Below are 22744 nucleotides of genomic sequence, written 5' to 3'. Positions count from 1 at the left end.
GAATCTCTGCCCTAAATTCGTTCCTGAGTTCTTGAATATTTTTCTGTACCTCCATGAGCATGTTTATGATTTTTATTTTGAAATCTTTTTCAGGGAGATTTATTAATTCAGTCTCACTTGGTCCTTTCTCTGGTGTTGAGATTTTGCTTTGAACCAGGTTGCTTTGACATTTCATATTTGCATGTGGTGCCCTCCAGCGCCCTGAAGCTCTGCTCTCTGGAGCTGCTCAGCCCCTGGAGCAGTGTTGGGAGCTGCAGGGGAGCAGTGCTGGTGTCTGGGGAGGAAAGAGTTGCTTCCTGTTTCCTGGCTGTTATGCCTGCGTCCACTGCCAGAACCAGTGGGCCGAACACACAGGTGTAAGCCTCTATGCTTTGCATTCGTAGCTGCTGTAGGTGGGGCTTCCCTCTGGCTGGCCTGATGCCAGGGCAGGGGCTGCTGGTTTGCAAGCCAGGTGCAGGCTGGCCGGGAGGAAGACACAGCAGGCTGCATATCACGATGGGGGGGCCTTCGAGCTTCGTAGCCAGCCAGGGGGATGGAGTGCCTGAAGATCGTGTAAGTTCCCAACCTGCTGGGCAGAGTGCACCCAGACAATTTTGTCTACCTGTCCTTTCTCCTGAGCAGTAAGCTCTGTGTCATTCTTGCCCCTTTAGCAGCCATCTTGCTGTTAGGAAGTCTCTCAGACTGCCTGTCCAGCTCAGCCAGATATGAATCCCTGTTTTCCACAAGCAGCTGGAATCTCTGTCTCTCCAGGTATTCCGCCTGTCTTAGCTTTCCTACCCCACTATTCACCAGAGCACCAGGCAATGTAGGTTCGTGCTCCCAGAGATCTCTAGAGCTAGGTGTTCAGCAGTCCCAGGCCTCTACTCCCTCCCTGCTCTGTTTCTCTTCCTCAGCTCTCCCTTTTTTACTGGAATTTCTGTAAGTGTTTAAAGAAATCTGCATTCATTTTAGCCAGACGTCTGCTGATGGAAATCCTAACAAAACAATTTTAACTGCCCAAATGACTGGGGAATAGTTCTAGCAGGCTTTAAACATATTTGGAATAACCATAAGCTGGCTCTTTAAAGAGTTTCAAGCATCTCCGTTGCAACAACAAAAACATCTTTTTTGCTGGAACAAGCTTTCTGTGGCTTGAAACTTGTAACCATGCAATAAGAGCACAACAATTTAGCAAAAGACAACTTGTGCCTATGGACAGTTAACATGGCTGCAGATTTCTTTAGGGAGCAGAGAGTTCAGCTTACTATTGAAACTACTGTACTAGTATTGAGGTAGAACCCTTCTGTGTCTGAATATAGTGCTGGGCTGTGTGCTTTGTTTTATACTCTTGGCTAAAACATTCACTTTACTTATAGATTGGATTATTGTGTTTAGTATCACCTATATAAACTGACTTGGATATCTTATGACATAAAAAGGATGGCTGCTTACCGGGCCCTGAAGACATCCATCCTCCCTGTCCACACTCCCTCGGGAGAGCCGCACATCAGGTTTCTAAAGAAATGCAAAGAAAGCCATTTTCACTCTTGGTTTGAAAATCACAGACATATTCTATACTAAGTTCTTTCCTTATGTTACACAATTGTCCTCTAAAAGAAGAGTTGAGAGTTCCCCAGTTTCAGAAAAATTCTCAAGACCCAGAGATGACAAACCCAGGTCAGCTGCCCCAGCAAAGCCCCTTCTCTCCATACATGCGAGGTGCACAGGACCTGTGCCTGGGCCACAGCCCTGCACACCAACAGAAAACCTGCGCCCCACCTCCTCCGCAGCAAATGGAGTTTTCTTAACTGAGAACCTCCACCCCAGGAGGAAAACAGGGGGCACAATTCCGGCTTCCGGGCAGAGTAAGGCTTATGTATACTTGGCTGTCTGGAAAGCAGCAAGTGGTTCCATTACAAGTTTCCCCCCCCACCCCGAAAGTGCATCCAGAGAAGCGTGGATTTACCATAAGTAAGAGTACACAAATGTCACTCATTCTGGAATAAGCACAGTAGACCACCTGCTGTCATGGCGCAAAGGTTGGTGGACAGTTTTCTTCTCATGAACACCAGTCTGTATGGTGGCTCCCAGCCTGCTCCCCACGCCCCATGCCGGGTCCCAGGAGCAACCAGGCAGCTGGGCAGATCCATGCCTCGCTGTGTGCACAGGCCTTCGAGGGCTGTGCTCCAGGCAGAGCCCATCATTTTTTAGTCTACGCCGGTCCGCCAGGTCTCGTGGGGACCTTCCACTTAGCAGAAGTCGGCAGGATCACTTCCCTCAGATCTGCCTTTGGCTTCCTACACCTGCGAGGGCCTGGCACTGAGGACAGTCCACACCACTCGCTGAGGCAGGGAGACAGAAATGAGCTCCGTCTCTCCCTTCTTTGAAAGGCATGTCCACAAAAATGAAATCAAGTCACACAATTTCATGACCTTCACATAGTATCACATGGTGGAAACTGGTAAACAAATGCTACAAGGCTGCACACCATTTTGCAGCATGAATGCTGCCACAGACGCCCACAGTGAGGAGGCTCCAACCCTTTTAAGCTGTGTGACCTGAGCTTCAAATTTCTTAATTTCTAAAATGGGTAGTATTAGTGACTGCTGCCAGGCTTGCTAGGAGGATTAAATGAATTAATACTGACAAAGTACTAAGTCAGTGCTTGTAAGCGTCAAATAAAATAAAGAGTTCTCTTGCTGCTGGTTGAACATTTGGGCCACTTTCAAAATTTCGACTGTATAACTAAGCAGTGGCCTTAAATAGGTGTAAATAGGCAGTGGCCTTTGTATACAAACCTTTGCCTAAATCCCTGATTATTTTTTCCTGGGACAGACTTCTAAGAACGGGATCACTGAGTTAGAGGTTTCGAACCTTTGAGAAGTTCTGCACACAGCTGCCAAACTGCTCACGGCTGCCCAGTTTGCCTGTGGTCGTTTCTCTGGGTCTCTGGGTGGTGTGGCCCAGCACCTCTGCACAGGCGCTGAGGCCTGGCCATCTAAGTAAACAAAATGCTTTCTCCTGTTGTGATCTGCCCTTCTCCCACTCACAGATAACAGACATTTCTTTTTTCTCATTAGATGCCGCGCCCTGTGAGGACAGAGGCCGTGGGCCGTCTGCTTCCCCTCTGTAGTCCACTACACCTTGGAGAACAAGACAAACAGGTGGAAATGAATGACCGCCTGAGTTTCCTGGGAACTGTCAACACCTCTTTGGATAAGGCACTTACTCTCTCTAAACCCATTTCCCTCACCTATAAAATGGGCAGACTAACGCCCATTCCATAAATTATTACAAAGATGAAATAAGTGGTTGGCACAGTTAATGTACACATATTCGATGTTTAGTAAATACCGGCTGATAGAGCTCCTTAATAAAAGTGCAATACTGAAAAGACATTTTATGAGGAACTTCAAGTTTAGAAAGGTAGAATTAATTGTTTGAGGTAACTTAAGGTGGGTTCAGTCAGGAAGCAAATATTTAGTGAGCATCTTTTGTATGCATGAAATATCTTATTGGCTTATTTACTTAAAAGCAACTCACAATTATTGTCTGCTTATACAGTAAAGTGCTGTTTCATGTATCTACATGAATTTTTATTTCCATATAAATCATATGATTTCTCTTCATGCATATGGTAAAGCCCTTATGCCATACTTTCTCAAAGAGAGGGTTTTAATTTGACCTATTTAAAGTCCACTCATGTTCCATGAATGAAAACTTTAAGCCTTTTCCTCACATAGCTGACAGCCTGCCCGGATGAAAGGCGGCTGCCAACATGGGGATTAAAGAGCGATATGGCCCGGACAGCCCGCCAGAAAGAGGGGCGTTCTATTGTTTCTGCTCCCGGATGAAGCTAAGTTCTCCTTTTCCCCCTTACAGAATATTCTAGATATGAAGACAGTAATATCACAGATAACATCAGACAATTTATATTTAAAATCTTAAAAACAAATGATCACCAAAGTAAAATGTTGGAGGCTATTTGATTATTTTCCCTACTGGGTGTGCATTAAAAAAAATTTAGGTATAACTTAGACACAACAAAGTTCACAAATCTAAGGCATAAAGCTCAACACATTTTTACATATGTGTGCACCTGCCTGACACACCACCCAGGTCAAGACACAAAGCAAACCACCTCACAGGCCCAGCTGCGCTCTGCCCCCAGCTCGCCAAGGGCCCATTGCTTTGGCATCTGGCCCACGGGGACTGTCCCTGCAGGTCCTGCTCACATGCTCTCCCACAAACTCCGCGCAGGTCGTCCTGAGCTCGCATGCAGGGGCTATGCAGTGTCCCACTGTGCGGGTGTCTCCATTCTGCTGTCAGTGGGCAAGTGGGTTGTTTCTGGTTCTTGATATCACAAAGAAATGCTGCTATAAACATACTTTGATGTGTGGGCATGTATCTTCCATTCTCTCAGGCAGCAGATGAGTGGCAGCACTGTTTCTGGTTCTACGGACACAGTGCCCAGCAGGCCAGCTTTGGATTCAACCCTCACACTGCCATCACTCCAGAAAACTGAAGACTAATGGCTTTCAACTCCAGCCCTGTCCGACTGACTCTACTACCCTGTCCTCAAACCTGGACTCCGGCATGAGACAGCAATATGGGAGGGAGGTGGCCCGGCTCCGAGGCAGGAACAGAAGCAGAAGCAGGCTTCTGACAGCTGTCCTGGCCATGCTCTTTGACCCTGTCTTGGCATTCATCTCTCATCAGACTGACTGGATCTGTCTGAGAGGAAGAACAGCTCAAACATCTATTTCCTTTCTCAGAACACAAAGTTGGCTTTATGTAGACAAGAGCTTCTCATTTTAAAATTAAAGCCCTGTCTTTAGCACAGTACTGCACTGGAAAATTACTGTGCATACAGGGATAAAAATAAGCAAGTAACAAATTTATTCTATCTTTAAGCAGCGCCCAACAGAAAGGAAAGTCCTCTAAACAGACTGAGGCTTGTGTCCGGGCTGCAGGCCCTCGGCCCATTCGCAGGAGAGCCCTGCGCAGTATAGTCTCAGGCACAGAGCGCCCTTGGAAAGGCCATCAACTGCACCGGGTAAGAGGAGGAGGATGAGCTGCAGGTCACGGCTGCGCGGCTGTGGACCACAGCCTGCTGCTCTTCACGTGCGCTGAAGGAGGCGCGTGTGGCAGGTCCCAGCTCACCAAGGTGCACGCGAGAACACAGTGGCTGTCACTCACAGTGACCACACAGTGATGGAAGTCCTGAAAACAGAAGGCTCCAGAAAGCAGTTGAGGATCCTGACCTATTAGAAAGCCTCTGGGAAATATTACGGACAAAGCAACCTTACAGAGTTAACTTTTCAGACAAGACATGCCTCCTCCATCAGGTGCACAGATGGCCTCATGGAGAGGAGTGGGGGGCTGCTCCCAGCATAGTCAGGGAACCAGGGCAGGGCAGGAATAATTTGTACCAGAAGGCAAGTGTCCTTAGAAATTTCTGCGGTAAATATGAAACAGTAATTTCTAGGTTTGTTAGAGTTTGCAATAAAAAAGTTTGGCTTATATTTTGTACATCTTTTTAAAAACTTCCTTTTTCTAGTAACTGATTTTTATTTTACAAGACTATTGGGTCTATGATGGTTTAGGAAAAATAGAAATGGGCACTTGCTCACTGGTAGCTTGAGCAGCCTGCATAGAGGGACCCCCAGGTTCCTCATCCTGGGGAAACCCTGTATTCAGACACAGCCAGAGCCTTGCTGGCTGACAGCTAAAAACCAGCAACTTAAGGGAGCCCTTATAAATAGCAAAAACAAATTAAGGTTTATTTATAATGACAAATAAATCCAATAAAACGATGTCCAGCTCCTGAGTGATTCCTGCAATGCTCCGTTGCAGAATCCCTTTGAAAGCGGCTAAAATCTCTCAGGGGATCTACTAGTCAGAAGCAGCCCAAATGTACCGTGGGATTGTCTGCGGGAACCTGTGTCGTGCGATGGCTATGATCTAGGATTCCCAGTTCTCTCCAGGGCAGCTTTCCGGCTGCCGTGGAGAACAAGGGGGCAAGAGAGAACGGCCCTCTGACCGAGCGGTGCTGTGCTCCCCTCCTCTGCCGCCACCAACACACTCCGTCCTCGCTCCTGCGTCCCCCCCCCCCCCCCCCCCGTGAGGAAGGGTCGTCTGACAGACGGTATGATTATTTTACAGATTAGGAAACAACAGCACAAAGAGGTTAAACAGTTCACACAGGCCATAATAACCTGCATTGATTTTTATTTGGCTGATTCTGCAGTCCACGTTCTTTCAAGCGATGCCCTCTTGGAAGCAAAGCCGGGGCTGGAAGGATGGTTCTGAGTGCCCAGTAGCAGCCTGCTCTCCTTTCCCTGCCACCACCTGTGCCCTGTTCCAACAACCCCACCGTGTCCCGAGGGGCCCATGCCGTCTGTCCCCCTTCTCACTGCGCTCTTCCACTGACGTTGTCTTTCCGATCCTCAGACCCTCCTTGCCTTGGGTCTTGCACATTCTGTCTCTCCCTGGGATGCTTCTGCAGATCTTCTTGGCTGGTCCCCTCCTATCATTCCAGCCCCTCAGCCTTCCTCAGTGGGCCTGTACGCTACACCTCCCCTCGTGTGCTTAAGTCCTGTCAAAATCAGGGCTCACTGTGCGCAGGGAGAGAGGGAGGGTCAGCTCGCAGGCCTGGAGGCCCGGCGGGTCATCTGGGCTCTCTTTACAGGTGCGCTTCTCTGTCTAGAATGTATTTCTTAGCCTGTTCGCCTCTCAAATTCAAACGAACCCCGCAGCCTTGGCTCCAGAGCCTCCCTGGACTCCTCTCTGGCCCCAGGGGCAGGCTGTGCCCCACCGAGCACCGCCACAGCCACGCCCCCCCACAACTCTCACAGCCAACCCTTTGTTCCAAAGCAATCCGACCCCAGCATCTTCATCACTATCTAAACATATTAATTCTAGTTTGAAGAACTGGTAACATTTACTTTTCAGACTAGAATGAGCGTGGAGTGTGTATGATGTTTGTGGGCCTAAATTTTAAAAAAAGAAAGAGGCAAGCTCCTTTCTAACATGATCCATTTCCAAGTTTACACGTGTGCCCTGGGATGGCAGGATTCCTGAGGCCAGCAGCACCGTGGCCTCTCCAACAGTCTGAAACGTGCTTCCCCAAACTTGAGCATGCAGGTGGCTTGCTTAAACTAGTTTAGAAAATGAAAGCCATGTATAAAGAATGACAACAGAATCACACGGTGGTAAGTTCTATAGAATACCATTTGAAACCACTGTCTAAAAATATCACTGATTGTTGATTTAAACATTTCTCTGCCTGTAAGACTTTATGCGGTTTATGAACAGGGCTGAACCTCCCTCACTGACATCTAGTCCCTCAGGATAGAGCTCAGCACAGAGCTGGCCTTGGGGAATGCTTACTAAACTACAGCACGAGGGGACTGGCTTTGGACGACCCAGGCAGGGTCACTGATCGGGAATTTGTGGGAATGGTGTGAGTCCGGGCCCCACTCAGCTGTCCTTTCTTCCCAGACTAGTTCAGGAAGGCTGAAATAGCTGTTCAGGGTGACAGGCGAGGCAGCCCTGAGGCTGAGAGCACAGAGTACTGGTAGTGGTGCCACAAGTCCTAAAGGGTCCTCGGGACAAGTGACACACAGAGACCGCTCTGCGTCGCCACTTCCTCTCTGTCCCCAGGAGACTGCTGAGGAGGTGGTTGGCAAGAGCTGCCTGACACTTCCCACCCACAACCCCACATACATGTGGGAAGACATCTGTATCTGTCAGCCTGAGAAAGAGGAGTGTGGCCCAGCGAGCTCTGGGACTCCTGCCCGGAGCCACACGTCCTGCAGAAGCACGATGCAAAGTCTGAGTGCGAGCTGACACTCAAACGGGGGCCACTTCTGTGCACACGCTGCAGGGACGTGCGACCACAGAGACACTCACTCTGTGCCCGTGATGACACTTCCAAAATCTTAAAAATTTATCCTGAAGAAGCAATTCAAGAAAAGTTAACACACTATTGCTAGTTTTAGGGATCACATATAAACCTATAAGTCTTACTTAAACTGTTACAGATGAATGTTTGCAATCATTTGCAATGTAGTCAACTCTAGCAGGACTTAAAAAGTGGAGGAGACCTTTCTGAAACACAATTACCAGAAACCTCTCCTCTTTCTCCAGCCAGCGCTGATCTTCTTCCATCTCCTGCTGCTGTCGGATCAGCCGCTCTTCCATCAGGTGGGGTGGCAACACTTGCCCCATTCCACGAAGGTCCAGAGCTGCAGAGTCCTAGGAGTTAAAACAGCACACCCACTCTCAGAAGTCTACTTATGATGCTCTTCCTTTTTTCTGTGCACCTTTCTAAAAATTAAGCAAAATCGTGAGAGTGGTAGAAACGGACTCTCAGGCTCTGCTTGTGGGAGCAACTTGTCTGGGAGCTGCAAGTCAGTATGTGCCAAGCACCTTTAAAAAGTATACAAGTGTTCAGCTCACAGCTCTACTTGCAGGGAATTATTCTAAAGAAATACTCCAAGATAGGTGCAAAGAATGCATCATTAGTTACAGTAAAAAAAGGTGGAAACAATCTGGAAAATAAAATAGTAGGAGGAGGATTAAATATGATACATGTATACTATTGAATATTAAGCAGTTATTAAACATGTTTACTCCAAGGAAAAGAACATAAATAGCAGACAACTATAGATGCTCTTGGATTCAAAAAAATAACTTCCAATATTACAAGAGTGGTTCTTGGTTTTACCAGGAAAATTTAGTAGAAGTTAAACAAGGTCCATAGAATGGAGGCTCTGTCTTCCTGTTTCTTCCTTGGCCTCATGTAGACGGTGATTATATTAAACTCAGGGCTCTGCCTTTCAAATGAATGGGCCACTGATGGTAGCTAGCATCTCTCCTTTTAGTAGAGAAGATTCACAGAACCAGGAAGCATTTGAGTAAATGTAGTATCTTGATGTGAGAAATAGGTCATCATAATCTAGATTTAGAATCAAAGGCACCTTGGGCCAGGGTTCCTCAGTTAACAAACTGGAAGCCCTAGAATGTCCCGTTTACCTCCACACTGGATTGCCACACCGACATCTCCTGTGGCCTGTGATTCCACGAATCTGTTTGGTCCGAAAGAGATGCCTGACCTGGGTAGATGCTGCCAGCCAGGGCTGCGATCCCATGTGAGCCAGGGTAGCCAGAGACCTGGAAATGAGTGAGGAGGCAGGGCCACAACTGACACACGTGTCTTCTGCACAGTTCTGCCTCCCATGTGAGAGGTCACCACGAGATCACGGAAAACACCACAGTGGGGAATCGGCTCCCCAAGAGGTCCGTCCGCATCCTCCTCCCAAACCTGTGAATATGGTCCCTTACATGGCAGGGACTGGCTACAGGGTTATATGAGAAATCTGGACGTGGAGAGACTATCCTCGGGTAACTGAGTGTATTCCACGTGACCACAAAGGTCCTTAGAAAAGCAAGAGGGAAGGAGCAGGGGATGGAAGGGGGTGTGAGCAGGGGATGGAAGGGGGTGTGAGCAGGGGATGGAAGTGGGTGTGAGCAGGGGACGGAAGGGGGTGTGAGCAGGGGATGGAAGGGGGTGTGAGCAGGGGATGGAAGTGGGGTAGAAAGGTCAGAGGCACAACACTGCTGCCCTTGCAGGTAGAGGAGGGGTCATAAGCCGAGGAATGTAGGAGACCTCCGGAAGCTGCTAAGGCTAGGAAACGGACTCTCAACCAACACCTCAAGAAAGGCAATCAGTTATGGCTGCATTAGACAACTACACAAATGCACATGAGAAAATCGGAAGTCACTTACTCTGCATTTTACACTTACTCCGGTGCTAAGAGCAGGTCACCCTTGGATGCAAAGCAACAGAGGCCACAGACGTGGCGAAGCAAGGCAGGGCTCCAGAACCCCCTTCCTTTGCAACCCACTCCTGCTCCCCCAACCAAACATTCCTCGCAGATGCGTGTCCGCTAAGGAACTAGGGCTGATGATGGCAGAGAGGCCACGCCTTCGTGGACTAATGATGGCCGAGACACAGAAGACGGGCAGCTGGACATGGACAAACGCTTCAGGGCAGAAGTAAAGTAAGAGTTCCTTCACCTGGTGCCCTTCCTCCGTCGGGAGAGCACATGGAATCAGTCTTTGCTTCCACGACTCACGAGGCTAGCGCTGGGTGGCCAGGGCTGTCAGTTAATTTTTTGATGAGGTAAAGCACAGCCAGATCTACATTTCCAAATATTAACACACCCTTCAATGGAGATTTTGTGCTTTTGTTAGGACTCTAGCCACTGATTTATACTAAAATTCCACACTGACAATAAGTAAGTAACTTTCAAATAAGATGTAGAGTTAGTTTTCAGTTTCCTTGAATGCAAATATTTTAGTAATAATTCTACTACACATAAAATGCGGTTTCACTATTTTTGGTCAAGAGGGATATACTGCTGGAGGACATGCAGGAATTTCACAACTAAGATTTCAAATAACCTACAGTAGTTTTCTATAAAACACCAACCATGTGAAAGGATCAGATGAGTGTTTTAGGCTAAAAAGGAACATGAAATAACACCAGGAAATGTCCTGTAGCTGTTCTTGTTTACAAGATAAAGGAACTTGAGGCTGAGTGAGGTTAATCATTCATTTCATGAAAAAAAAAAAAAGAATGTTTTCATTCATTCACTGACCCCTTGTTCTGTGCCACACACTGTTCTAGGCACTTAAAGGAGACACAAGTCCCTGCCCTCAGGGGCTTCCACTCTAGGGGACAGACTTTTAATAATAATTAACACGTGCCAGAACCCTAAGCCCCGGAAGTGCCGTGCACGGCCATGCCCCAGCCCCTGGGCTGCAGCCCGCAGAGGCCTGCCAGGACCCTCACCATGTTCACTGTCTTACTACTAGGCACTGTCATGTCTTCTCTGGACCATTCTGGAACCACACGCTGCTACTGAGCTCTGACTTCCTTACTGGCCGGGCACAGATGCTGGGCTGCCCCAGGGCCCTCCGCTGTCAGCCAGGGCAGTGGCACATGTGGGTCTTCTATCCTTAGCCTCACACCCCTCCAGCTGTCCTGACCACAGTCCTGCATCGGAGTTCTGGCTCCTTCATGCCACACAATGAGCCACAGTATGAGGGGATCAGCAATCCAGATGTGTGGTGGCAGAGGGGCCCTGTGAGCACCTCCCACCATGGGAAGGGAGCCCACACTCATCTGCATGTTCCCAGTGCCTAGAACAGTGCTGGGCAGAGGGGCTGGATGCTTGCCGGGAGTTGGGCCAGCTTGCTATGAAGATCTGCCCTGGACAGCCCAGTGACTCGAGCCTTCCTCCAGGCAGTGGCTATCCTAGAACAGCATCCCCCACAGGCTCACTAATGACGCGGCATTCCTGGACTCCACTTCAGAATCGGGGTCTGGGATCCGGAGACAGCGAAGCAGGGTCTCACTGATCTAAACTGCCACCAACATGTGCTTGTCTCCCGCACCCCCGCCAGGGACCCTAGACCAACAGTGAAGAATTTCTGTCTGTACTGATCTGAGAAGCCTTAAATTAAGCCATATATTAGTGGCACATAAGGGACACCAACACTGCCATTTGACTCTCCATCACCTGGGGAAGGAGCGGGAAAGAGGGCGCCCGCCCCCCTTATATGCTGAGACCCCTGAGGAGGGCGGCAAGTGAGGGGGTCTTTGGCTTTCCTCTCCAGACCTACAGGGTTTTTGTTTTGTATTTTAGCTGTTCTCCAATTACCCACTTACTATTTAAGTCTGGTCATCACAACTAACCTAGTCAAGTAGCTGTGAATATCAATGGGCGGGAAGCCCAGCTATATAAAAGACACGGCTATAATAAAGCCATAAGCCAGACCAATTACAAGAGACTCCTTTATTTCTTGGGAATTATTTGACAAACTTTTTAAAATTATCAGAACGACATCATTGTGGATAAACCATCTGTGATAGAGTCATACAATAAAATACTTCTCCACATTAAAAAGGAATGAACTGCTGACACCCTCAGCAAGACGTCAGCCCCCAGGCAGCACACCGCGGGAGAGGCTGAGCTGGGGGCCACTGCAGGGCCCGCTGCCAGGATTTCGCAGCAGCAGAGCCTCCGTCAGCTCAGACAGTGGCTGCGTCTGGGCTGCGGGCGGCTGACGGGGGCAGGAGGGAGCTTTCTGCAGTTAGAGGAGTGTTCTGTATTTGATGTGGGTGTGGGCCCGCTGGGGTGTGCGTCTGTCAGAACTAAGATCTGTTCATTTCACAGTTAAGTAAGTTATACCCCCAAAAGCTAATACTCTTCCCTCAACATCAGGCAAACAAAAACGACTGACTTTGCTTCTGGGCCTTTCCTTCCAAGAATGGTCTTATCTAACATGCACAGGGTATCTTCCTGTAAGTCTAATAGTCTTTCCGTGCTCACCCACATGACACTGCATCTGGTTTGTAAGGTAATTCTAAATTTTATTCTTGCCTTCCAGAAACTTCCCAGTGTAGAAGCACCTCTGCAGGGCGCACCCTGCACTTTACCGAGACAGGCAGGCATGGACCTGAGAGCAGGGGGAGATGACAGCTGCTCAGCTGCTTTAAGACCGAGATACTACTAGTCTCCTCTGCCTGGGGATGCCGAAACAACCGTCTCTGAGAGCTTCCGGTCACCAAATCTTACTTGTGAGTCAAGAAATAAAAAACAAATAAATGCACAATGTGCCTCCCCCACCCCCATATGTGCTAAAGAATAAAATATACATCTTATATCTGTAATGACTGGCATACCTGGTAATGATTGGTTTGTACCATGTGCTGGGGGCTGGGATAAAATCCTTCGCTGGACCTTGGACTAGGATAACCAGGTCTGCTGGGCTGTGAACAAATCAACAGAGGATTACATGAATAAGCGTTCTGACTATTTTGGTAAATCTATGTTTTATTGAAAAGAACAGAAAGATATTTCTCTAAAAGGGCTTAGCTGGAAAGAATCATAAAGGGTGTCATGACATTTCAATGGGGAAATAGTCCTCAACAGGAGATGCTGGGGCAGCAGGATAGCCACACGTGAGAAAAGGAAGCTGGATCTCTTCCCCACAGAAGACACAAATAACTCAAAAAGGATCATAGATCTTAATGGAAGAGCTAAAACTATAAAATTCTGACAGGAAAATATAGGAGCAGATCTTTGGGACCTTAGGTTAGGCAATGTTAGATATGAACCAAAAGCTTGATCAACAAGGAAAAAAAAAGATTGAACTGCATCAATATAAAAGCTTTTGTGTTGCAGATGATACTGAGACCCTGAGACAACAACCCACAGAATGGAAGTATTTGCAAATCATGTATCTGATAAGAGATAATATCCAGAATATATAAATTACTCTGTAATGCGACAGTAAGTGACAATCTAATTAAACAGTGGCCAAAGGACTTGAGCAGACCCAAAGCAGATATACCACTTGCTAACAAGTACACGAAAAGATGCTCAGCGCCACTTGGCATCAAGGAAATGCAACCAACCTGGGCAGCAAGCTGGAGCCTGAGAGGCCGGACCCCGGTCTGGCCTGCTGCCTGTGGGCCGTGCGGCTGCAGGCAGCGGAGTGAGCCCCCCGGCTTCTATTTCCTCACCTATAAAGGGGGAGCTGAACTTAGAGGAACTCTACTACCATTTCCAGCTCTAAAATTCTCATGCTGTTGACGAGACGTGTGCATTCCAAGTTCACAGCCAAAGGACGGTTTAGTCTGAAGTAGAAAATAAGTCGGCAAAGCTTTCTGGACCTCAGGGACTTCACAAGGTGGAAACCCATTATTCTCTGCCAAGTACGACCAGAAAAAAAGGAAATGGACTTGGGCCCCAGCAAGCCTAGGGAAGGGAATACCTAGTTCCTGTGTCTCTTTCCGATGGTCCCACATGGTCCATGTGTGACGAACACATGCTGTGCTCAAGTTAGGTTCTGAGTAAATCCAAGTCTCTAGGAGCAGCCTCACTGTCCCCCTGCCTGGCGTGTTTCTTACCTCAACCAGCACAACACCTGTCCTTTGCGCTTTTCACACGGTGCTCCTGACTCCTCCCACCTGACACAAACCTAAGTCCTCTGCTCCCCGCTGTGGCACGTTTTCAAATTCTGAGGTGGGCTGCAGTTAACCGGGGCTTGCCCTGCTGTGGGCCTGCCAACTGAGGCTGGGAAGTGCTTCCTTATCCCATCACCTGTCACGTTTCAGTGTCCCGGATGTTGTCTACTCCAAACCTACATGTGAGGATAGGTCCCCAAGGCCCCCTGAAACAGGGAAGAGGCACAGAGGGTCATCATAAGCTTTACTCTGTGTACTAGGGTGGCAATTTCCAAAGTGTGTTCCATGAAGCCCAAGGGACTACCTTTCAGGTTTGTATTTTTAAAGGTTTCATTGGAACAAATAGTTAAAAAGAGGTTATCTCTAGTCTGACAGTTGAGTGGCAGCAGTCATTTTAAAGGTATGTGTTCATGTGTATGCACTGTAATGGTCGTACGGGAAAGGCTTCCTGGAGTCCAAGTGCAGAAGGACGCAGAGCCAAGAATCAGGACAGCAAGCAGAGCTGCCAGGTGTACAGCTAGCTGAGGGACTTGTGGCTTGAACTACGGAAGTGGCACAGAAGTAACCCAGGCAGCGTGCATTCGGTGTGTCCTCTGTGTGCACCGAGCTAGTTGCTTTACATAGAATTTGATCATCTGAGATCTATGCAACCAGGTAATATGACCACCCCATCTTCTAGAGGATAAAACCGAGGCTCAGATAAGTCAGGCAATATGAATAGGCTGCAGAGAAGGCAACGGTAGAGCCGCCTGACTCCAAACTTGCTGTGCTGTGATGCTCTGTGACAAGTATACTTCTGACTCACTAAATAAAAAGGAAAGTACAACATGATAAGAGTGGCAAAACCTCTAAATAGCATCCCCCCGGGACTCAAATACTTATATGGGTGGCAAATGATAACACCCATAAGGTTCTATTTCAGAATAAAAGAAACAGATGAGAAGATGAAAGCTGTATGGTCGGCAAAGTGCTGTACAAGGAACACCGGAAGGCAGACTTGCCACCAGCAGCCGCAGAGAACAGCTGTGCTTCTGGGCTCTGCACACACGAGCTCCACATGGCACTCACGAGGGCCAGCTCTGTGCCAGACAGCGGTGTTTACTGTCAGGGCAAGTCCTCTCTCTATGCCTCCATGTCTGCAGCGAGGATGTAGGGACAGGGCTGTCACGGAGGCTGAATAAGCTAACATATGACATGCTGAGGATGGCTTCACATCAGTACCCAAGAGTGTTGCCTGCTAGTAAGTACTGTGATTCAGCAGGGTCACTACATGGCCTCCTCGACACTGGAAACTGAGATTTTTAACAAAGCAGACCAGCTTGCTGAGGGAATTTCTAGAGAAATTCTCCCAGTGAGGTGGAGACAAAGGGAAAGCTGATAAACCCTGAACCAGAGGCTCTCAGGCAGGAGGTGCCGGGCCCAAGCAGGACCTACTCCACCTTCAGATGTCTCTCTATCTTACACACGTAAAACGATGGCCAACTTCTGAATTCTGAACCCAGAACCAACTCCATTTTACACGAACACAAATGATATTATGCACAGTTCATCAGACACTGAACTTCCCAGGACAGCCAATACTGTATATATTGACGGCCAATTTTACTTTGTTACCAAGCTCTTCCCCCATGCCACCAAGCCCAATCAGACGCCTGTGGCTGTGGCTGTGGGTCGTGTGCGTCCCCGCACAGGCTCAGGAACCTGGCCGGCTCCCTGTGCGTCCTGGTGTCCTCATACCTGCTGTTCTACACAGGTGTGTGTGTGTTATTGAAAATCACTTTTATTTCTCCTGCATAGTTAGCAGTCTCCTGGCAGTATCAGTATTCTGAAATTAGTGAATTATTTTATTACCTATGTATTTTATTTCAGGATCAGTACGTGGGACATGTTAAGGTACTGCTTATGTAAACAGAGTGCAGGGTCTTATCGGGGCTCAGGAACACTGTTCTAGGCAGCACTTGCAGACATTTTATTTTCAGGGCCCCTTCACATTCTCAAAAGTTACTGAGGACTCCAAGAGCTTTTATTTAGAATGTATCTATCAATATTAACATTATTAGAAATTAAAACAGACACTTCAAAATGACAAACCAGAACAGGTTAAAAAAATAACAATTTTTTCAAAACAAAACAAAAAGCCAGTGGGAGAAGTGGCACCTTTCATGTTTGTCTCTCTCCCTGTGGAGTCAGGCTGAATGGAAGCACTGGGTCCCCGACCTGCTTCGGGACTCAGGCTGGGGTGATGTGCCACCTTGTGCAGTCTATAAGGACACCCCAGATTCACACAGCTGTGCAAGCGGGAAAGGGAGCAGTGTTTTAATAGTCTCTTGGCACTACCATGGATGTCGTTTTTTGATACTACACCAAAACTCAACAAGTGGTAGTTTCTTCAGGGTAACTTGCAATGTGGAACCTGAGCCCACAGTGGTACCGCCACATCAAAACCATTACTCTACCTTACACTGTGGCTGAACCTTCACCCCTGTGAGGTTTGGTAAGATCCTGCACTGATCATCTGGGAAATACGGGCCACTGGGTTATGCAGAGCTGCCCAATGTAGACACATTTCAATATATAATATGAAAAAAAAATTGCATTTGTAATATCACCTTGAGTTCATCAGAAAGGTCTAAGAATTTTGAAGCTGTCAAGGTCACAGTGATGGATTTAACTTTTTCAGAATTTTAATTTTGCTTGAAAACTCCAATGTTATGACTGGCACAGATACTATCAGTTGTTTTCCTTGCTGAGAGAGTCTTGCTTCTTCCTTGAGAAGGTAACAACTGCAGCGTGCCTGCTGGCTGTCCTTCATGTCACACTGGTCTGCCGTGAAAATGGCCACCGGCCCAGCATGCCTGTGCCATCCAGCGGGTGCCTTCTCTGGACGCACGCACCTGCTGTAAGTCAGAAGTGCTAACAGGTGCTGTTTCCTCAGCTAGGACACTCTCCGTTGCTTCACTGACGACAACTTTCATCCACCTTAAGCAACTGCACCTTTCCTCACTGTGTGAGCGCTGGGGAAGAACGCAGTGACACGAGGCAGTTGGCCGCTGCCTGACTTGTGCCCAGGTAACAGCAGCTTTGTCGCGGTTATGCTGGCAACATCAGTGCAAATAGCAACATAGTGCACGAGGCATCTGACGCCTTCACATTCTACAGAATGGGTTTTGATCCGCGGCAATCTGAAATGGTCTTGGGGGCCCCAGACACCCAAGGAAGGATTGTACTTTGAGGCGCCCCACTGATCTAATGGGCACCTACAGGGCAAAGGCCTGCCATGCTGGCTCTCTCCAAAGACTATTACTGAGACTGTCTTTGAAAGACAATCTTTCAAAGACGGCACTTTGAAAACATCTCAGAAAAAGAGATGTAAGGATAGTTAAAAATTTAGAACTCACCTTTGTATTCCACAACATAAAAAGCCTAACCATTTCTGTCCACGAACCTAATACTATAGCTTTCACAACCCAGTCCAGTGGAAATTATTAAAAATACTACAGACTTAGATATAGAAGAATGTTTACATGGAAAAAGTTCTTTCTTTAACTCTCTAAGTTTTAGGGGTGCACCACTATTTGGTGTTCATCAGCTAAGAAGTATGGTGCCTTGCATTTTGTGACTAAATCAGGCGTGGCCAACGTACTACCTCGTGTGGCCTTCACAACACCAGAGACGGGCAAGAGGCACATCGCTCCCCGGTCATCAGAGCCTGCGGCAACAGAGCCCCTTGGCTTCTAGGCCTGAGGAATTACCGGGGCCTCCCCTCCCGGTCCTGGATGAGTCTGCAATTGTCACGGAGTCAAGAACAGGCGAACTCGTCTGTGTGAAGTGGATGGTGTTGAATGCTAGGATGAGGGCTTCCCAGTTTTTATGTGGGTCCTAAGGATTTGTTGTCATGTTGTTAAAACTAAGAGAGACAGAGAAATCTTCTGGTTGCTTCACTGACTTGTTCAAGCGAACAGCCAGCGGCAGCAGGTGGGGCCGCCCACTCCGCGCCTCAGCTTTCTACCTGCTGAGGAGGCTGGGCCAGGGAACACTTCACCTCTGAAAGTCTGGGGAACCATGTCACGCACCCGGATTCACTTTAAATGCATGATGATGCTCACGTTACACAGATTAAAACACTGGCCAGGAAAACAGAGGCCTTCAGGCATCGACAAAACAAGTGGTATGATGTTTAAACAGTACTTTCTGCTAACAGATTTCTGAACATTTTTTGAAAAGAGAAGAACTGTCAAAGTTTCTTAATATACTTTCAGCTAATCAAATGCTAAATAGCAGATTAACTAGGAATTGCAAAAAACCCTGCTATCTATTTGCATTTCAGATGATCTGAAGTAGATTATTCAGGCAAGTAAGCAAGTCTGTGAAACAATCTTCCTGTCAAAGGCAAAAGGTATAAAGAATTCCTGATCTCAGGACCTAGAGGCCCAGGGGGCCCCAACCCCCCAGGCACAGCCCAGCAGCGTAGCAGGGACGCTCTGGCCGCCTCCCAGCGGTGGAGGATGGGAAGGGAATGGCAGGCGGGGCAGAGGAGGCAGCGGATTGGAACAAGCAAATGCCGTGTGTCCCCAGTTCCCACACCGACAGCGCGGCCAGCAGCCAGACAAGAAAAATGCAGGAAGTGTGCACAAGGTTCAGAACCAAACCAGACCAAACCCAAAGGAACAGGGGCAGGTAGAGTCAGAGTCATTTTAAAATAAAGCAAAAAGTAAGGCATTCATGGTCTAGTTTTAATCCATCCGATGTTTGAATCTTGACTTGTCATTAGCAAAGGCCCTGAGAACCAACAAGGAAAACCTCCCCAGGTCTGATGATGTGGAGGAGGGGAGAGGAAGAGCGTTTCAAGATCACATCTGATCCAATTGCTCATGGCTTAGAACAGCCTATAGCTGAAAAGCACACTGGGAAAACATGTGCACACGTACGTGGGTAGTAGGCAGCGCGGCAAAGAAGAGATGAGAGTTGCTGTTGTGATGATCACGCTCAGAATAACCTGGTATTGGGTCCGTCCCCCTCCCCCAGACAGCAGCTGCCTATGCCACAGACCCCAAAAGTCGGGAGGAGGGGCGCCAGGGCCAGGCTGGGGCCTTTGCTACCTTGGGTGGTGCTTCGTCTGACCCTCCGGAGTCCCAGGACACTGTGGCCTGTCTTCTGGACTCCATCCTCATCCGCTCTTCTTGCTGAGCCTTCTCTTCCTCCAGGATTGTGCTAGAGAAACAATACATTGTTCAAGGGGGGCTGACAACAGAGTGTGCACACATCAGACCCCACCCATAGTTATCCACGGGGCGCCGGGCGCTGACAGATGGTCCCAATAAAGCAGGGAGTAAGGACCAGGTTTCTAAACCTCTCACAAAAGACTCTAAGCTTGGTCCTAAAGGTCAGACCATCCTCAGCCCAGCCATTGGTAAAAAGAAGACAGCTGGTTAAGACAAGGAGAAGCTGTGGAAAACCAGAGGCGAGCCAAGATGGAATGCTTGTGTGCTAAGTTAATTCTGAGCAGAACAGAATCACCCTGAGTTCCAAGCACAGACGTGTTCACATGAACACAGGCCCCCATGCTGTGACCACATCAGCACATGTGACAAACTACCAACTGGACCAATAGACTGCTCACTGTGATCTTCCTACTAACTTTCAGCTTAACCAGTAACTTTAATCTTACCAGGAACACAGGAAATATGCAGCAGTATTTACCAGTGCTTCTGAAAATCCTGGTCGCTTTACCCTGGCAACACCCGAGTTAGTACCCCACTACTTACCACTGCCTGTCCACTCAGAGTCTATCTGCCGTCCCCAATACTCCCGTGGCCGCCGCTCCTCAGGGCCTGCTATGCGGCTTTAGTCCGGGCCGTCTGCCGCCACACCAGCGGCCCAGAAGGCAGCCAGCGGCCCCCTTGCTATGACTTCCTGTTCCACACAGAGTCCCTGGGGCCCAGTGGGAACCCTCGTCCTCACGGAGGCATGCGGCTCTTTCCTACATGCCTCCAGCTCCGGAGTTCTAATAATGCAGCTCATTCAGTTTCCAGCCTCCTAAGAGAGTGCAGCAAATACCCACCCAGAATTACTCATGAAGGGGTGAGGTCAGCCGCTCCAGACCTCTTCTAATGTGGGAAGACATTCCTGCCTGACTGGAGGCTGGCGCGTGCTGGTTCTCCTACAACCTAACTCACGCGATCACCTTCCAATCAAGAGACAGACAGACAGGAGTCATCTCGTAAGTGCCCTGAGTCAGCAAACCATTACTATAGACGGAAGGGCTTTTTTTTTTCCTAAAGGAAAGGGAATGTTTTCCTCAATGGTCATATTAACACTTCAGAGAAAAGTTTTAGTCAGAAGATTCCACCCGCCTCTAAGTGTGATTTTGGTTTTCTTCCTGCAGCTGGTGACCGTGGGTGAGGAAACGGCTCGCAACTTTAATGATACTTCAGGATTCGGGGTCGCGCTCCAGACTGACCAGGTGCACGCTTGTCAGCCCCGCTGGGAACGGGGCCCAGGTCAGACCACTAGGCCCTCGTCAAAGTGCACCCGGAACGTCTGCTTGCTTGCGGTTCGCTCCCGCAGGCTGCTCCCTGGCGGCCCATCCTCGCACCACTGCAGTCAGTACAGGTCCTGGATCACAGGGGGGCCTGAGCTTTCCACGGGGAGGGCTGCAAGCCCCTTCCTCTGAGAAGGCCACCGGGAGCAGTCAGCTGAGACCAGGGGCCTCAGAGTGGAACCAACTCTGGTGAGTTGTTCAGTGCCCTGTTCTCAATTACCTGACCCTCAAAAGAAATAGCAGACCCTGAATCAGAATTTCTAAAACTGAAAAGCCCGTAAAAATCAAGAAAAATCACAAGAGTCTGTCCTTTTTTCCAAGTTCTTCACATAATTAAAAATACAAGAAGCTATGAGAAGGCCAAGAGTGACATATTCTTTAAGGCAATAAGAACTCTGTTTTAAACGGGTCCCCTTAAGGCAATTTACTTCACACGGGTTGTTCACGAAATGGACCATCCTGATTTTAGAGTCACCATTCCCCACAAAAACCTCCCCACGGGTCCTGTGAGACCCTTTGCCACAAGGAGACCCTGCCAGGCTGTCTGTCTGTCCTGACTCTTCCACCCACTCACTTTCCCCTATTCTCTGACCTACTGAATTTACGGTCTGAACCCTTCATTACAAACTTCCCATGTGTGCTATCTGCCTGCTCTTGGGGATTCAGACCGGAAGCTTCCCAGGGCTGTCAGCCTGGATGCGGTTTCTCTTGCCAGCTGTACAGCGTTTGCATAGGGTAGGCACAGCAGTGTCTCCAACTGAGGATGCCACTCTTGTGCCTCAAGGAATGCGGTGATAACCAGGGCCTTCCTATCTCAGGACTGCATTCTCATACCAAAAACAGCATGTCAAGATGCTTCTGAGAAACCATGACTTGTCAAGAACATAACGAACTCCTGAAGTACCTGTTTTTACAGCAGGAAGACGGTTCTGCAGAAGGATAAAGATTACACACAGAACCATTTCTGAACTTTTCTTTTAATAGCTGCTGAAGAACCCAGAGCAAAGAGCTAGAATGTGCAGTGTGTCAAGGAGGTCAAATTTAAACATATTTTCCCAAACTACAAATATTTTTAGTAGCAATACATTCCATCGGAAAGCTCTGACTGCCTGACGTGAGCTGGCAAGGAGCCCTCATGTTTTTCCTGGGAGGGTGGTTCCTAAGTCTGCAACTTGCAAATAGACGAACAATAAAAGCTAAGACTTTTCACTTAACAAACACTGGAGTATGTGATTATCATGTCTTTGTACATGAGTCCCATACAGGAGAGAACTGTGAGGAGGGGGAAGGAGTTCTTTATTTTATGTTAGTTTTCTACCTTCTCACTTTTAACAGAAAAAGCCATTAAAAGAAGTGAGCTCGGAGGGTTGCTCTGCGCTGTTATCTCGTGGTCTCGTGGTCCGCAGCACCCCGTGAACTCGGTCCCCTGGCCTCTATGCACTGGGAAGGGGAGGCCTTAGGACATTTCTGTTTTGGAGTGACAGAATGTGATTTCATGTCTGAGGTATTTCATGGAAAGCAAGAAAGTGGTCTGATTCCTCGATTTCAGTACTGAGCTAAGGTACAAAAATGAATCTCCAACACAGACAAGTTTTCAAGTGGAAAAGGGCAACCAGTCTTGGAAGGCTGATAATTGAGCCGTTCAAGCTGCCCCAGAAGTAAGGGCGACGGCTGTGAGCCCCTCCGCTGAGCTCTGGGCCGTGGCAGCCCTGCCTTCGCCACCTTGCTTCCACATCGTGAAATGGGAACACTACGGTGTGTCCGGCCCACTGTCAGGATGGAGAGAAAGCATCTGAAAAAGCCAGTAAAACTTTAAAGAATATCTTAGCTCTGTACGTTTGCCTGCCTTAAATACTACTAGGACAGAAGTGAGGGTTTCTTTTTAATCTACTTCATTTCTGCCCTATTTTTCCTGAGAGTGACTATACTACTATTCTCTACAAAACACTTCTTCTTTTGAGAAGTACTCTGAGTAACTTTTTCTTCAACAATTGGAGTTTGACCACCTGAACATAATACTTCTACGATAACATCATAAAATTTGCTTTGGACATGAAATCAGTCTGGGTTCATAGCTTCTTAAGCTAATCTGGAAAATACCCGGAGAAAGAGCAGCAAGAAACTGGAAGGAAGAGGAGCCCAGAGGGAACAGGCTTGTTTTGGCAAGTTCATGGGAATAC

The 22744-nt window shown here is 48.1% G+C and overlaps 1 protein-coding gene and 1 long non-coding RNA gene across 19 annotated transcripts in view; one reads left to right on the top strand and one right to left on the bottom strand.

The window, feature by feature from the left end:
* The window catches only part of PTK2 (protein tyrosine kinase 2), a 299782-nt gene that overhangs the window by 18029 nt on the left and 259009 nt on the right, over positions 1-22744 (bottom strand). For 17 of the 18 annotated variants that reach the window (XM_073230260.1, XM_073230262.1, XM_073230268.1 and 14 more), the window contains 5 exons: positions 19123-19234; positions 12737-12823; positions 9019-9156; positions 8107-8238; positions 1432-1494 (listed from right to left, as the gene is read on the bottom strand). In XM_073230260.1, coding sequence (XP_073086361.1) covers positions 1432-1494; positions 8107-8238; positions 9019-9156; positions 12737-12823; positions 19123-19234 — 532 coding nt within the window. Of the gene's footprint in view, positions 1-1431; positions 1495-8106; positions 8239-9018; positions 9157-12736; positions 12824-19122; positions 19235-19788; positions 20302-22744 lie in introns of those variants that run through there. The other variant, XM_073230278.1, reaches the window with a different exon arrangement.
* LOC140848060 (uncharacterized) lies at positions 3060-4824 on the top strand. The gene is made up of 2 exons (XR_012128615.1): positions 3060-3143; positions 4403-4824. It is a non-coding gene; the product is annotated as an uncharacterized lncRNA (long non-coding RNA).

This window comes from Manis javanica, chromosome 2 (assembly GCF_040802235.1).
Source record: "Manis javanica isolate MJ-LG chromosome 2, MJ_LKY, whole genome shotgun sequence".
In the NCBI taxonomy this organism is placed as follows: domain Eukaryota; kingdom Metazoa; phylum Chordata; class Mammalia; order Pholidota; family Manidae; genus Manis; species Manis javanica.
Note: the sequence above shows the minus strand (reverse complement) of the source record. Positions and strands in the feature narration are given on the sequence as shown.